We start from the raw sequence: 17522 nt of genomic DNA, 5'->3' as shown, positions 1-17522 counted from the left end.
ATTAAATTTATTATTATTATTATATTATTATTTTTTATGATTATTTATTAAATTATAATTTATGATTTCATGTTTCAAGTTTTATCATATCCGGGATGTTTACTAGACTCTTGTTCGTACAGATTTCAGTGAGTTATTCCTAAAAATTACAGCCTACAATAAAAAACTACATATTTCCATGCAAAAAAATGGTACCGCTTTCAGCACCAAAAATCTGAAATAATCATACCGCCAGGGAGGTTAATGGAATACTAACCAGCAGATCAATTTTTTATTCTCTTAGGACATAACAAGGATCCTTCTTGTTACAGGACATTTGCTCAAGTATCCAAGCTGACATTTCAGACTTTACAATACAACACGCAACACATATGGATCTACCTTCCTCTTTCTTCAGGTTCTTAGTTAATATACAAGCTTGGAAAACATTATAACTGTGCTCATGAGATAAAAGTCAGTTATGTGACTTCATAGAGGGTTAAGCAAAAGCGAAAGTATTTTTTGGACAAACTTTGATTCCTTGATTCTCAGCTATTTCCACCCATCCAACCTTCCTGAGTATTCCCTTCTCTTTCAAATCTGTTCCTTGTCCCAGAGACACTTTGCAGCTGTTCCAGAGACAATTGCACATGATCCTTACTGGCATGAGTAGGATGCCTGGGATGGAGGGGGCAGGAGAGAGAGTCATGACAGGAGTTGGGCTTGTCACAGAGGGGAGGTATCTGACATCACTGGCCAGAACATACAAATAGACAAGTATCAGGGCTCTCGCTCTTGTCATTTCACACCACTTCCAAGATCTTCATCCCTCCAGAGCCAAACATCCAGGCTCTCCGCATCCAAAGCTAAAAGAGCAGCCATGAGCCAGTCCTATTCATCCAGCCAGCGGGTGTCTTCCTATCGCCGCACCTTCGGTGGGGCATCACCGACATACAGCAGGGCCACTTTTGGGTCTAAAGGAGGTGCCTCCAGCTCATCCAGCTCTAGGGTCTACCAGGTGTCCCGTTCAGCCGCCGTCCCTAGCCTATCCAGCTTCAGAGCATCACGGATTACCCCGGTACGAAGCTATGCCACAGATGTGCTCGATTTCAGTCTTGCCGATGCCATGAACCAAGAGTTCCTGCAGACTCGCACCAATGAAAAGGTGGAACTGCAAGAACTGAACGACAGGTTTGCCAACTACATCGAAAAAGTACGCTACCTTGAGCAGCAGAATGCCATCCTGGTGGCCGAAGTGAACCGAATCAAGGGCAAGGAGCCAACCAGGATCAGCGAGCTGTATGAGGAAGAGATGAGGGAGCTGCGACGCCAGGTTGACATCGTCACCAATCAAAGGTCACGAGTGGAAGTAGAAAGGGACAACTTGGCCGATGACCTGCAGAAACTGAAACAGAGGTAAGTGAGTAACACAGTAAAAGGAGAGATGAACAAGTTTTAAAGGGCTAATGGATGGGTGGGATGAACCATAGGTAAAACGTTACAACTTTATAAATAAAGGGTATCCAGATCAGGAAGAAAGCTAGTACCAAGGAGAAGAAACAGCACAGCACAAGAAGCAAATCAAATGAAAAGAAATTGTGTGACCTTTATTAAATCCTTCATAAGTCAATGGGGGAGACTTACTAAAACGTGTTTACTCAGAATCTGGTGCGGTTGTGCATAGTAGCCAATCAGTTTCTAACTTCAGCTAGTTCAATTAAGCTTTGGCAAAAAAAACTTGGAAGCTGATTGGTTTCTATGCAGAGCTGCTCCACTTTTAATAACCCCCAATCATTTATCTATAATTATTTTAATGGAGGTAGTTAAGGGTTAAACTTACCCCTGGTGTATTCTTTATAACCTCTGCTCTTCTCCAAGCAGACACTGCATCTTAACAGTTCCCCCTCCCCTATAATCCATATCCCTATGCTTGCCATATAAGGGGCTCATCCTTCCAGGAATGTGGGAAAGGATGTTATCATCGGTGTCTTTGACTTCCTGTCCCTGACACGTTCCTGTAACTGGTGATTCTACCTCTCTTAGGGCACTCTGTTAGGATAACCATGACCAGGGGCGGACTGACCATTTGGAAACTCGGGCACTGCCCGAGGGCCCGGGGTCAGTAGGGGGCCCCATGAAATGCCCCTGGTACCTTTTCCATAGGCTTTTTTGAGTTTGGGCAAGGACACAGGGGCCCCATGATCCCCTATTGCCCGGGGGCCCCATGAGTTGTCAGTCCGCCCCTGACCATGACCCATGAGTTATGTCATGTCACGTACTGCTGTATGTGACACTTCGATGTCTTCTACATTTGCTCCATATATAACACTGTGGATTGGATTTACAACTTGTAGCCTACAATATGGCCAATAGTTTAACATCCCTTTTTCCCAATGCAGGTTAGACAATTAAAAACATAACTGATAACTACAAGTAATATTTGTGTTTGTTGCCTCCAGTTTTTGTAGACCATTTCTTCATTATCTCCAGCAGAACGTACTTTATAACTATATTATTCAGCTGTCTAGTATGATGGTGTATATTTATACATTTATATGGTGTGGCATTACAGATCTATTAGGATAGAACCAACTGCAAAAATAACTGCTGAAGTTAATGTGCCAGGATGTTATTGCATCATAGAATGTCAATTAAAGTTGGCCATACACTAGTAGAATTTAGTTACAAAATGTTCAGTTTGGGAATGTTCATTTGATTTTCTAAGATTAGTGCAAGCAAACTCATGATTGCTTTGAACTGTAGCCAAAATTCAAAGGAGCAGGACGAAAAATTTTGTCGATGTGTTTTTTGTTAAGCCTAGTGTACCGATCATCCAATTTTCCTCGACAGTGCGTAGCATGATGTAGTCGGAATGGTATTCACTTCTAAAAAAATTCTCGTCCAACAAAAGCAAACATAGCTACGTAATATTATAGTAGAAAAGGAAGAGTAGGGTTGGTCTTTGCTTCTGATCAAGTGCATTTCTTCTATTCGCTTATTTCCCTACAAATACTGTACACATTAAACAAAAATCGGATGTTGTGTTCACATACGATAACATTTTCTAGCTTGCATCCTCAGTTTTTATCATATGAAAAGTTGGAATCACCTGTCAGAAGCACTATACTAACAATCAGATAATCGGCCTATCAACCTTCGTATGGAAAGTTTTGTGCAATTTTCTTATTGTGTGTATGCGCCAGGGGCGCACTGACAACTCATGGGGCCCCCGGGCAATAGGGGATCATGGGGCCCCTGTGTCCTTGCCCAAACTCAAAAAAGCCTATGAAAAAGGTACCAGGGGCATCTCATGGGGCCCCCTACTGACCCCGGGCCCTCGGGCAGTGCCCGAGTTTCCAAATGGTCAGTCCGCCCCTGGTATGCGCCATTAATAAAAAATCGTGACTGTGGTAATGCACATGTTCTAGGCACTAGAGAAACCTGTTTAATATGCCTGGAACTCCATCCAAGTAGTAGGTCTGGATGAAAATCTAAGGGACGTCAAATGAAATTAGTGGACTCAATGGTGGTAAGATCAAAAACTCTGAAGGAAGATTGTTCAGAATTTCTGTACAAACTTTCGAGCAAAACAATCTATATTATTATTTTACAGGATTTATGTAGCACCAATGGTTTGTGCAGCACTTTATAACATGAGGGCAGACAGGTCAGTTATGATACAATTCAGTAGAAGAGGAATCAGAGGGCTCTGCTCATTAGAGCTTACAATCTAAAGGGGAGGGTCAAATGATACAAAAGGTAAAATCTGTGAGGAATGAGCCGATGGAGAATATAGAAGTACAGTTAGTAGGTGGAGGCAAGATAGGCTGCTTTAAAGAGAAGGATTATTAGGGATTGCCTAAAAGTGGGCAGTGTGAGATAGTCAGACAGATTGGGGTAAGGTGTTCCAGAGGATGGGAGAGGCTTGATAGAAGTCCTGGCGTATAGCCAACTTTACTCCTCTTTAGTTGGATAGACTGCCATCCATCCATATCTATAGTATTCTCTCCTTCTAAACTTGAGCACTTGCCATCCTGGCCTCCTATGAAGTACAAGTGCTATTGCAAATAGTCAAAGCAGTCTTAAGCCCAGTACACACTATGAGAAAATCAGACGACCGATCGTCCTATATTCCACAAACGTGCGTATCATGATGTAGTCAGAATGATATTGATCCGATGATCTGATCGTATCACGATAATTGAAAATTATCGTCTGACAAAGGCAAACGTAGCTACGTACTAGCGTAGTAAAAGAGGAAGTGTAGGGTTGTTCTATGCTTCTGATCATGAGCATTTTTTTCTATTTGATTATTTCTGTACGATAAATGTACACATTAAACGAAAATCAGACGTTGTGTTCAAGTAAGATAATCATTTTCAGTTCTCCCATACTGGCCTCAGTCACCCTGGCACAGTGCATCTAGTAATTGTTTAGCAGAATGACCTCCAATCCGGCAGATCACCAGTGTGAACCAGGGGCGGACTGACCATTTGGAAACTCGGGCACTGCCCGAGGGCCCGGAGTCAGAAGGTGGCCCCTTGAGATGCCCCTGGTACCTTTTTCATAGGCTTTTTTGAGTTTGGGCAAGGACACAGGGGCCCCATGATCCCCTATTGCCCGGGGGCCCCATGAGTTGTCAGTCCGCCCCTGGTCTGAACCAGCCAGTGGAAAGATACCGCGGTTGCTATCATGCACTATCTCTAACATTCAAGGGATACCTAAAGGTAAACATAACCGACAACACTTATTTACATACCTGCTCAAAGAAGTATCAAAATGCAATTTCCTATGACAAAACCTGGATCTATTCTGCTTTAAAAGGAACCCCCTATAAATGTATATGTCTTATGGGGACATAAAGAGACCAAAGAAATGGTGGATTTCTATGTGAGGACACGTACAGTATACTATATAATCTCCATATGATGTTTTGGAACCCCATACAATGATGGCACAATGCCAATTAGGGATCAGAAGGTGGGCTCTGGGCCCTACAGAATATTTGGTTCATTTAGACTTTACCCCCTTCCTGTCCAGGGCAATTTTCAGCTTTCAGCGCTATCACACTTTGAATGACAATTGCGCGGTCATGCAACACTGTACCCATATGAATTTTTTACCATTTTTTTGAGACAGATAAAGCTTTATTATGGTGGTATTTATTCACCACTGGGATTTTTATTTTTTTTGTTATGTAAATGAAAATGTCCAAAAATTTAGAAAAAGAGTGTTTTTTTAATAAATAATATTTCATCATAAATCTTGGCCAAAATGTATTCCGTTATTTTTTTAGTAAAAAAAAAAATCCAAATTAGTTTATAACCAAAAATTATAATTTTTAAACATTTTTTTTACATTTTTATTAAATTTTTTTCTATTATTATTATTATTATTATTTTTTTTTTACATACTGTCACCCTAGCAGTACAGTGTCACTATGGTGACACTGTACTACTTGTGGGGGGTGATTTTTTTTTTTCTTTTTTTACACTGATTGCTTTTACACCCATAAAGGATGTAAAAGCAATCATTTCTCTTTCTGTCTGCATTCTTGCAGCCATTGAGAACTACTAAGTGAGCTGTGATTGGTCACAACTTGTCACATGGTACAAGGCTGTTGTGAATAGCCTTGTACCATGTGACCTCTGTGATCATTCACAGATTTCACATGTAGTAAGCAATGATGTCACAAGTGACATCTTGCTTACTACTTTGCATGTGATCATTGATTGGCCAATCAGTGATCACATGACCGGGACCTCGTACAGAGGTCCCGTCCGACGATCGGTGTTTCACTGTGTCCAGGGGACACAGCGGGCACCGGATCGCGGTGGTGCGTGCTCCCAGGGAGCGCGCACAGCTGGAAAAGGCGGGTGCCGTTTATGAACGGCAACCCGCCCCCGGACTGCCACCGCCCTGCCGTTTATAAACAGCAGGCGGATGGCAAGTGGTTAAGCCTTTCCCATTGGTTGTATGGCTCTCATCTGTACACATTTGCTACTCTCATTTCCACCAATTAGAGACTCACATACAGTTAGGTCCATATATATTTGGACACAGGCACAATTTTAGTTTTTTTCAGGTATTTACCAAAACATATTCAAGATATAGTTATATAATGGATATGGGCTGAAAGAGCGCACTCTCAGGTTTAATTTGAGGGTATGTACATATATATGGACCTATCTGTATACATCTCTTCGCCTGAATGTCACCTTATACACACAGAGGTGACATTTAAGGTCTAAATGTCACCTCTGCTTGTGTAACATGACATCGGTGGAAATGTGAGTAGCAACTGTACACAGATGAAAGCCATACAACCAATGGGCAGGCTTAAAGCGGAAGGTTTTGTAGAGCCCCTGGCCCCCAGCCTCCCCTAAAGCCTTATACTCATCTGTATCATCTTGTGTTAGCTATCACACAACCACGCATGCACCGTACACCTATGAAGATTCCCGCACCTATCGTGCTCTTATCCCGCACCTACCGCCTACTTCCCGCACCTATCATGCTCCTATCCCGCACCTACCGCCTACTTCCCGCACCTATCAAGCTCCTATCCCGCACCTACCGCCTACTTCCCGCACCTATCATGCTCCTATCCCGCACCTACCGCCTACTTCCCCCACCTATCATGCTCCTATCCCGCACCTACCGCCTACTTCCCCCACCTATCATGCTCCTATCCCGCACCTACCGCCTACTTCCCCCACCTATCATGCTCCTATCCCGCACCTACCGCCTACTTCCCGCACCTATCATGCTCCTATCCCGCACCTACCGCCTACTTCCCGCACCTATCATGCTCCTATGCCGCACCTACCGCCTACTTCCCGCACCTATCATGCTCCTATCCCGCACCTACCGCCTACTTCCCCCACCTATCATGCTCCTATCCCGCACCTACCGCCTATTTCCCGCACCTATCATGCTCCTATCCCGCACCTACCGCCTACTTCCCGAACCTATCATGCTCCTATCCCGCACCTACCGCCTACTTCTCCCACCTATCATGCTCCTATCCCGCACCTACCGCCTACTTCCCGCACCTATCATGCTCCTATCCCGCACCTACCGCCTACTTCCCGCACCTTTCATGCTCCTATCCCGCACCTACCGCCTACTTCCCCCACCTATCATGCTCCTATCCCACACCTACCGCCTACTTCCTGCACCTATCATGCTCCTATCCCGCACCTACCGCCTACTTCCCCCACCTATCATGCTCCTATCCCGCACCTACCGCCTACTTCCCGCACCTATCATGCTCCTATCCCGCACCTACCGCCTACTTCCCGCACCTATCATGCTCCTATCCCGCACCTACCGCCTACTTCCCGCACCTATCATGCTCCTATCCCGCACCTACCACCTACTTCCCGCACCTATCATGCTCCTATCCCGCACTTACCACCTACTTCCCGCACCTATCATGCTCCTATCCCACACCTACCGCCTACTTCCTGCACCTATCATGCTCCTATCCCGCACCTACCGCCTACTTCCCCCACCTATCATGCTCCTATCCCGCACCTACCGCCTACTTCCCGCACCTATCATGCTCCTATCCCGCACCTACCGCCTACTTCCCGCACCTATCATGCTCCTATCCCGCACCTACCGCCTACTTCCCGCACCTATCATGCTCCTATCCCGCACCTACCGCCTACTTCCCGCACCTATCATGCTCCTATCCCGCACTTACCACCTACTTCCCGCACCTATCATGCTCCTATCCCGCACCTACCGCCTACTTCCCGCATCTATCATGCTCCTATCCCGCACCTACCACCTACTTCCCGCACCTATCATGCTCCTATCCCGCACCTACCACCTACTTCCCGCACCTATCATGCTCCTATCCCGCACCTACCACCTACTTCCCGCACCTATCATGCTCAGAATATAAGGCTTGTCATTGCTCTCCTCTCGAAAATTCTAGCTGCCTAGTTGTCCTGCTTGCTTTAGTACTTTGTAGACCAGTCGTAGGCAAGTAACTTGAAATACGGGGCCTCACGTGCCCTGGTCATCACCAAAGGGCCACACATGCAATTCTATAGGAAGGATTTAAAGGCTGAATACACACAACATGAGATGATCTACTATGGTTTGCTGGTTCCCCCAATAGGTACCAAGGGTCATAATTTTCCCCTGGGGCCACAGGTTGGGCACCAGGATTCAAAACATCTGAGATTAGCCAATAAGCAGCACAGAAGCTGCAGAAAATTGGACCTCCTGTCCAGGGGTGGACTGACAACTCATGGGGCCCCCAGGCAATAGGGGATCATGGGGCCCCTTTGTCTTTGCCCACACTCAAAGCACACCCAAAAAAGCCTATAAAAAAGGTACCAGGGGCATTTCATAGGGCCCCCTACTGACCCCGGGCCCTCGGGCAGTGCCCGAGTGTTCGAATGCTCAGTCTCCCCCTGTTCCTGTCACTACGCTGTACTTGCATTGATGCATTATTACGGCAGAAGGATTAATACAGTATGAACCCAACAATGCATCACCAGATAGATTTTAGTATTTCGATCTCTTAGAGCAGCAAAGTATGTAGTGTGAGGGCTAGCTTGACTGTATATAAGTTGAGTAGGTTTTGTATTACATAGCTATTGACAAATGTTAAGTAGATTGTACAATCCGAATCTCATGTGTGTGGCCAGCATTATTCTAGAACATGGTAGCAGGTGGTGCACCGAAATGAAAATTCTGGTGCCGAAAACAAAAATTCAAAATGCATTTGAAAACCGAAATGCGCAGTTTTTTTAAAAATGAATATATATTTTTTAGAAAAAAATACACTTTGATTAAAAAAAACAAAACAAAAACAATATATACCCCAATTTTTTTGTAAAATATGAAAGAGGATGTTACTGTGAGTAAATAGATACACAACATGCCACGCTTTAAAATTGCGCACGCTCGTAGAATGGCGTGAAACTGCGGTACTTAATAATCTCCATGGGTGATGCTTTAAAAATTTCTACAGGTTAGCAGTGTAAAGTTACAGAGGAGGTCTTGTGTGAGAATTATTGCTCTTGCTTTGACGTTCGTGGACATAACTCACGTGTGTGGTTTGAACACCATTTACATATGTGGGCGTGGCCTATGTATGCATTCACCACTACATGCGAGCACGGGGGGACAGGGGCACTTTCAAATTTATTTTTAAAATGTATTTAATGAGTTTTTTTGGGGGGTTTTCGCACTGTCCCTTTAAAAAAACATTTAATCACTTTTATTCTTATCACAAGAAATGAATGCATGCCTTGTGATAGAAATAATTAGTGACAGGTCCTCTTTATGGAGAGATATGAGGTCAATAAGACCCCACATCTCTCCTCTACAATGTAATGCAATGGATCAAAAAAAGAGCATTGATTTAGTGCTTTAAAAAAAAAAAAAAATGGCCAGAACACAAAGTAACATCCTCCAAGGGCATAGAGATGAGTGGCGGCCATCTTTCCTTCACTCATCTCTATGCCCAGCGCAGGGATCGATAGTTTCTCAGGTATGGCTGAGAACTACCGGTGGCGGCAGCGGCGGGCAGGCGGCGACAGGTGGGTTTTTTCAGCACCTGTACCGGTGCTTTTTTTTTCATATTGGCCAAAAGGGGTGTTTTCAGCCGAAACGTTTCGGTCACCGAAATTTCGGTGCATCCTTAGTAACAGGTTTACTATGGTAGTAATTTTCTGCATTTATACATTTGTAGGTGACAGATTCCACATCATAGATCAGGGTTTCTCAATCAGGGTTACATGGAACCAGGGGCGGACTGACAACTCAAGGGGCCCCCGGGCAAAAGGGGATCATGGGGCCCCTGTGTCCTTGCCCAAACTCAAAAAAGCCTATGAAAAAGGTACCAGGGGCATCTCATGGGGCCCCCTACTGACCCCGGGCCCTCGGCCAGTGCCCGAGTTTCCAAATGGTCAGTCCGCCCCTGCATGGAACCCCAGGTTTCCTCCAGAGGTTGCTAGGGGTTCCTTGAGCAATGAGCAATATCCGCCCCTCAGATAGCTTCCCGCTGACACCAGTGATATTTTCAGCTATCTATAATGGGATACGGTAATTCTTTTCAATGACCAATGAAGTGTAAGGAACATTCTTCCTTCTGACCATCACACGAATGTATCATCAGCTGTAGATACAATCATTTTTAGCAGGGGTTCCCCGAGACCAAAAAGTCATTTCAAGGGTTCCTCTGTGTTGAAAAGGTTGAGAAAGGCTGTCATAGATCCAAATATGTCACATCTGAACAGGGGCGGACTGACCATTTGGAAACTCGGGCACTGCCCGAGGGCCCGGGGTCAGTAGGGGGCCCCATGAGATGCCCCTGGTACCTTTTTCATAGGCTTTTTTGAGTTTGGGCAAGGACACAGGGGCCCCATGATCCCCTATTGCCCAGGGGCCCCATGAGTTGTCAGTCCGCCTCTGCATCTGAATAATCCTCAGCATTCCTGAGTGTCACTGTCCCATGAACTGTTCCCGTTCATATCAAAGGACTGAAGAGGGGCAATTACAATTAGTGAGAGTCAAACAGCTCAGAATTATTTCCCATAGTTACACACAGACTGTAATCCATCATCCTAACGTGTTACTAAACCCACAACAGTACAGTCAGTCTGTAGATGCAGTAAAGCATGCTTGTTATACTCAGTTTGGAACCTAAGGGGTTAATCCTCTACATTGTGTAAAAATGCTGTTTGATCCTGTCTTCTCTGATCCTCCAATTCTTCTATCCCCAATCCCTCTACTGATAGTACACAGCCAACTTTGCACATGATCAGTTTAATGTGTATGGCTAGAGAGTGTTTTTTTTTTTTCTTAGGAGGGTGCATGTGATTGGCACAGGGCCAATCAGCGCTGTCTGGACAGAAGGTCAGGGGTCATGCAGGCTCATAGGACAGTTAGAGAAGAATGAAAACTCCTCCTACAAGCTATAACCAGTGCTGGACACTGACAGAAGTCACAAGACTGCTCTAACTGCTGATGAGAAAAAGTATTTAGCAGTTTATATTTACTAAAATAATTGCATTTCCATGTTGTGTGTACTGTCGGAGACCAGATATAGTGAATGCAGGGTCCGGGGAGACCGGATATAGTGAATGAAGGGTCCGGGGAGACCGGATATAGTGAATGCAGGGTCCGGGGAGACCAGAGATAGTGAATGCAGGGTCCGGGGAGACCAGATATAGTGAATGCAGGGTCTGGAGAGACCAGATATAGTGAATGCAGGGTCCGGGGAGACCAGATATAGTGAATGCAGGGTCCGGGGAGACCAGATATAGTGAATGCAGGGTCCGGGGAGACCAGATATAGTGAATGCAGGGTCCGGGGAGACCAGATATAGTGAATGCAGGGTCCGGGGAGACCAGATATAGTGAATGCAGGGTCCGGGGAGACCAGATATAGTGAATGCAGGGTCCGGGGAGATCAGATATAGTGAATGCAGGGTCCAGGGAGACCAGATATAGTGAATGCAGGGTCCAGGGAGACCAGATATAGTGAATGCAGGGTCTGGAGAGACCAGATATAGTGAATGCAGGGTCCTGGGAGACCAGATATAGTGAATGCAGGGTCCAGGGAGATCAGATATAGTGAATGCAGGGTCCAGGGAGACCAGATATAGTGAATGCAGGGTCCGGGGAGACCAGATATAGTGAATGCAGGGTCCGGGGAGACCAGATATAGTGAATGCAGGGTCCAGGGAGACCAGATTTAGTGAATACAGGGTCCTGGGAGACCAGCTATAGTGAATGCAGGATCCGGAGAGACCAGATATAGTGAATGCAGGACCCGGAGAGACCAGATATAGTGAATGCAGGGTCCGGGGAGACCAGATATAGTGAATGCAGGGTCCGGGGAGACCAGATATAGTGAATGCAGGGTCCGGGGAGACCAGATATAGTGAATGCAGGTTTAGTAACACTTTAATGAGAGTCAAACAGCTCAGAATCATTTCCCATAGTTCCACACAAACTGTGATCCATCATCTTAATTTTGTATGTTTTCTAACACAACTCACTGCTTTAGTGATGACATTTGATTCAGCGTAACAAAATTTAAAAAAGTCACTCTTGCAGTAAAATGAAAAGTCCTCTCCCCCTTCATGAATCTCCTACTATTACCAGGTGAATAGGGCACCTGTAAAGAATTAAATTAGGGTAAGGTCACCCTCATTCCACACAGGGCACCTAGGTGAGGATGACATCACCCTCCTTTACCCCAGGTTCACACCTAAGCGTTTTCTGCAGCGGTTTGCAGAAACGCAGTACAGTCCATTTAGCGTGATTTCCTATGGGACATCTGAGCGCTTTCACTCGGTGCGTTTTTTGAAAAGGGTCAGGGACTTTTTTGAATGCAAAAAGTTGCGTTTTCGGTTCTATAGACTTCAATGGAAATGCTGCAGAAAACCATGTATTGCGTTTTTGATGCGTTCTTGATGCGTTTTGTGTTAAAAATCTGCCTAGCAACAAAAGAATTAAAAAAAAACAACGCATAAAAAATGCAGGTGCAAAAACGCAACGCAAAACGCAATGCAGAAACGGGTCAAACGCAACCTGCACAGGTGTGAGCCCAGCCTAACTACAACTGGAGCACTCAGAATCCGTTGCAGCTGTGCATGGTAGCCAATCAGCTTCTAACTTAAAGCGGAGTTCCAGCTGATTAAAAAAAAAATAAAAGTCAGCAGCTACAAAAACTGTAGCTTCTGATTTTTAACATACAGACACTTATGCAGGCCATACATGGTTCGAATCCCGAATGGTTTTTCGGCCGAAAATCGAAAAGTTGTTTGCTCAGTAATCCGATGGTGCCATCAATGATTTCGAAAATCGGCCGACCAAGTCATAAAGTTCACCCCATATAACAGGCGAAACTTCTGTTCCTTCCAGGTCACGGCGCACGCGCACATTCTTTTCGGAAAAAATATCGTAAGATTTGAACATCATTGAGTCGAAAATCGGTTGTTTTTCATGAATTTTCCAACATGCCCGATCATCGAAAAGGGGAGGAGCCACGAAAATCGGCCGGCACCATTGACCCACTAACAGAGCGAAAATCGGCTGATTATTCTTAGGTCCGATTTTTGGATGAAAAATCAGTCGAATTTTGACCCACGTATGGCCGACTTTAGCTGTCCCTCGGTCCAGCGGTGTCCTCACCACCACTGGTTTCACCGGCCATCTTCAGTGTGGGCACCCGACTGTGATGGCTTGCAGCTTCACTGCGCATGCGCAAGTAGCTCTGAGCTTTGTGAATGGTTCCGTAGTCTTCTGGGACCTGTCACGTTTACCAGAAGACTACGGGGAGGGAGGACTGGCGATCACACCGGAAGTGGGAGCGGGTACCTGTCAAATTCGGGTACCCGCTCCCCAAAATCCTTAACGGGAAGCGGGGGACAAAGACTTAAAGCTGAACTTCCTCTTTTGGGTGGAGCTCCGCTTTAGGCTTGTTCAACTAAGCTTTGACAATAAAAGCTGGAAGCTGATTGGTTTCTATGCAGAGCTGAACTAGATTTTGCACCAGATTTTGCACCATGCAGTTTTCGTAAATAATCCCCACAGAGTAGCCAAAATCTTGCAAGAAAACACTCTTGCAATGGATTGGAGCGTCTTCTCTCGGGACGTTGCCTGCTCTGAATTCCTCCGAAACGCCCTGCAAAGGGCAGGGTACCTTTTATACCCACTAATAGTAGGTGATTTGTAAAGGGGGACCAATAGGGGCGGACTGACCATTCGAGTACTCGGGCACTGCCCGAGGGCCCGGGGTCAGTAGGGGGCCTCATGAAATGTCCCTGGTACCTTTTTATAGGCTTTTTTTGAGTGTGGGCAAGGATACAGGGGCCCCATGATCCCCTATTGCCCGGGGGCCCCATGAGTTGTCAGTCCGCCCCTGGGGACCAGGCGATTTCGGAGGACTTGGCATTATACTGCGAGGTCTACTGTACGCAAAGCGGAAATGTTGGCCACGTTTCTCGTATAACATTTACGGAGACACTTTGAGGACAAGATGAAAATGGAGCAGATAGTATTGGCAATTCGTTTTCCGATTGTCCAAGTCTTATATATATCCCACCAATGAATACATTCACTGATTCCACCGATATCGGTTCCTGTACATAGTTCTGGCTAGTCATGTGCAAAACTAAAAAATTTGTTTCATTTCAATTCGAAATCTAACAAATGTGTGGTTGTATCTGGTATATTCGTTCAATTTGTTTCGGTGATTTGTATTCGAATTCAATTCAAGAACATTTCGACTAAATTCGCAAAGTCGTTCACATTCAAAATTGGTTCAACAGAATTCGAAAAGACGTTGGAAAGTGAAAAGATTTTGACCAAATTCAAAAACGTTCGACCGAATTTGAAAAGTTAAGCTGGCCATACACGTGCAGATTTGAAAATAAAAGAAATAAATAAAAGTCAGCAGCTGCAAAAACTGTAGCTGCTGACTTTTAAAAAACAGACACTCACCTGTCCCTCAGTCCCCCGGTCGCCCCCCCCCCCCTGTAGCCTATTTCACCAGCCACCCTGTGTGCGCCGGCATTTTCAGTGTGGGCACCCGGCTGTGACAGCTTGCGGCTTCACTTCTCACTGCGCATGTGCGAGAAGTGCTGCGCTTTGTGAATGACTCCGTAGTCTTCTGGGACCTGTCATCTGTCCCAAAAGACTACAGGGAAAGGGGAGGGGGGGAGGGACAGCTTCCGCTTCCAATTGCCTAGGCAATCACAGAGGAAGTGGGAGCGGGTACCTGTTAATTTCGGGTACCCACTCCCCCCCTCCGCTCCCCAAAGGTGCCAATCCTTATTGTGGAGCAAGGGACCAGTCCTTAAAGCGGAATTTCCCCTTTTGGGTGGAGCCCCACTTTAAATTTGTTTTGGAATGTTTCTTCAATGTTGTTTTCCAATTCAAATTTGCTTTTTTTTAATTTAATTTTGGCCAAATTGCGTTTAGTTATTTTGGATTAATTTAAATTCGTTTTTGTCATTCAGAATTCTTATACATTTCAATCTCAGAATAACGAAAAAAAAATTGTCCGAAATTCGATTCGGAACTAAATGAGCTGCACGTCTTGTTCTGGCTGTGCTACTTCTTGCCTTTGGAGCTTACAATTTAGAGTGTATGTCTCACCAAAACATTTTCATTATTCTCTTAGATTGTAAGCTCCAAGGATCAGGCCCTCCTAACCCTCTTGTATTGAACTGTATTGTTCCTATATTGTCTCCCGTTATATTGTAAAGCACTGAGCAAATAATAATAATAATAATAATAATATAAATCCTGTATAATAATAATAATAATTTTCAGTTTTAGAGTAAGGAATTATTAGAACCTCTGTCAGCTAATGATTTTATTTGTAGGGAACAGTCAGAGTTTTTTTGTGTCCCTTTGGCTAGAGTTTCCTCCACATCTCAGAAAGTTGGGAGGTATGGTAAAGGCAGATGATTCATGTAGCATTTACTTCCTGGAATCCATCTGCCCTTAGCTCAGGCATACAGACAGGAAGGTGCGCTTAGCTGAGAAAACCCTTCCTCCCCTCCGAATGCTCCTGGGATGTATGACATCATTTGCCTAGGCATGGAAAGCAGGAAATGATGAAAGAAATGCAAAAAATTGTTTAAAACAATTAAATATAATAGACTTTCCTACCTATTTACTAATGCTAGCAGCATAAGGAATTCAAATAGTCTAGATTGAGAGAAAGTGATTTATTCTTCCAAAGCAAATACACTTTTGCACACTGGTACTGACTAGTATCCCAGTGTTTCTCCTCTCCCTCAGCTAATGTGACCCCAGCACTGATGGAGAGGGGTGGGGGAGGGTCAACCTAGGATGCTGTGCAGGCAGCTGACATCCTCCTTATCAACTGATGATGTCATTGGCAGGGGCGGACTGACAACTCATGGGGCCCCGGGCATTAGGGGATCATGGGGCCCCTGTGTCCTTGCCCAAACTCAAAAAAGCCTATAAAAAAGGTACAAGGGGCATCTCATGGGGCCCCCTACTGACCCCGGGCCCTCGGGCAGTTCCCCAGTCTCCAAATGGTCAGTCCGCCCCTGGTCATTGGTTGTCAGGACACTGGTGGCTAGAATGTCGTAATGGTGCACAATGAAGACCTGTGGCTTTGTGTAACTAAAAAGCAGGCTTGTTCCACCCGCTGGCTTGTATACAAGTTCTGGGCAATTTTTAGACATTTTGCCACGGCACCCCTGAAGAAACCTCAAGGCACCCCTGAAGAAACCTCAAGGTACCCCTGAAGAAACCTCAAGGCACCACTGAAGAAACCTCCATGTACCCGTGAAGAAACCTCAAGGCACCCCTGAAGAAACCTCAAGGCACCCCTGAAGAAACCTCAAGACACCCCTGAAGAAAAACCTCAGGGCACCCCTGAAGAAACCTCAAGGCACCCCTGCAGAAACCTCAAGGTACCCCTGAAGAAACCTCAAGGCACCCCTGAAGAAACCCCAAGGCACCCCTGAAGAAACCTCAAGGTACCCCTGAAGAAACCTCAAGGCACCCTGGTTGAGAAAGGCTGGTTTAGTAACACTTTAAGAATTAGGCTCCATTCACACTAGGGCATTACAAATCAGGGGCAGAATCACGATTTAAAATGCAATGTGAAAATGCTCATTCGTGTGTACAGGTTCTATTAATTTTTGCAACCGTGGTGCATTTGTCGCACGGAAAAGCGTGTCAAGATCGAGGCAAAAATGCCCCATTGATATGAATGGCACCTGAACAAGCGAATGCGTGTTTTCAAATTTTCACAGCACGTTTTCCAATCGCGGGCAGAATTGCAGCGATTCCACCAGCGATTTGAAACGCCGTAGTGTGAATGAAGCCTTTTAATGGACAGATGATAGACAATTCAACATAAGAAAATGATAGTCTTTGAAAAAGATAATGAAATAAATATACTGTAGTCTGCCTCTCCGTATCGCTGGGACATGAAGCGCTCATTGGACTCTATAAATACCCCCCGGGCTCTTTGCAGCAAATGCAGCCTAGCAGAGACATTACAATTAGCAAGTAACAAATGCGATCTTGTGTCAGAACAACAGCTGGCAACTATTTATACCAATAAGCCGTGTGCTGTATTTCATCTGAGATATCAGAAGGACAAATATGTACTGTGACTGTCCTACACCAAGGGCAAGGACAAGGACCGGCAAGCATGGATAGCAACAGAACGCAGCGAATGATCTGCCATGATTCTTCATTCTGACGTTTGCTAAACGGATTAAGTGCCCAGGCATACCGGTGCGATTTCAGGTGCGATTTGTGAATTGAAATCCCACCTGAAATCGCATCTACAGAATGTGAATGTCAGTGTCTTAACATTTGCAATTTGCTGCAGCGCGATTTCTAAAGTAGTTCTTGCATTACTTTTTCTGCACTGTAGTCACTGGTCACACCGCTGCGATTTAAAATCGAGCAATTTGTGTGCAATTTCAGCACGATTACAGGTGTGATTTCTGAAGACTTTATTATTATTATTATACAGGATTTATATGGTGCCAACAGTTTGCGCAGCGC

General features: G+C 45.1%; 1 protein-coding gene across 2 annotated transcripts in view; it reads left to right on the top strand.

Moving 5' to 3' along the window:
• Nucleotides 1-766: 766 nt before the first annotated feature.
• Nucleotides 767-17522, top strand: part of DES (desmin) — a 49863-nt gene continuing 33107 nt past the window's right edge. The window contains exon 1 of one of the 2 annotated variants that reach the window (XM_089680608.1): nucleotides 767-1395. In XM_089680608.1, coding sequence (XP_089536734.1) covers nucleotides 860-1395 — 536 coding nt within the window. In that variant the 5' untranslated portion in view covers nucleotides 767-859. The remainder of the gene's footprint in view (nucleotides 1396-17522) is intronic. The other variant, XM_089680607.1, reaches the window with a different exon arrangement.

The sequence above is a fragment of the Staurois parvus genome, unplaced genomic scaffold (assembly GCF_062004578.1).
Source record: "Staurois parvus isolate SC_StPar_1 unplaced genomic scaffold, SC_StPar_1.0 ptg000246l, whole genome shotgun sequence".
Lineage (NCBI taxonomy): Eukaryota > Metazoa > Chordata > Amphibia > Anura > Ranidae > Staurois > Staurois parvus.
The sequence above is the reverse complement of the archived record's forward strand: the minus strand, read 5'-3'. Positions and strand labels throughout refer to the sequence as shown.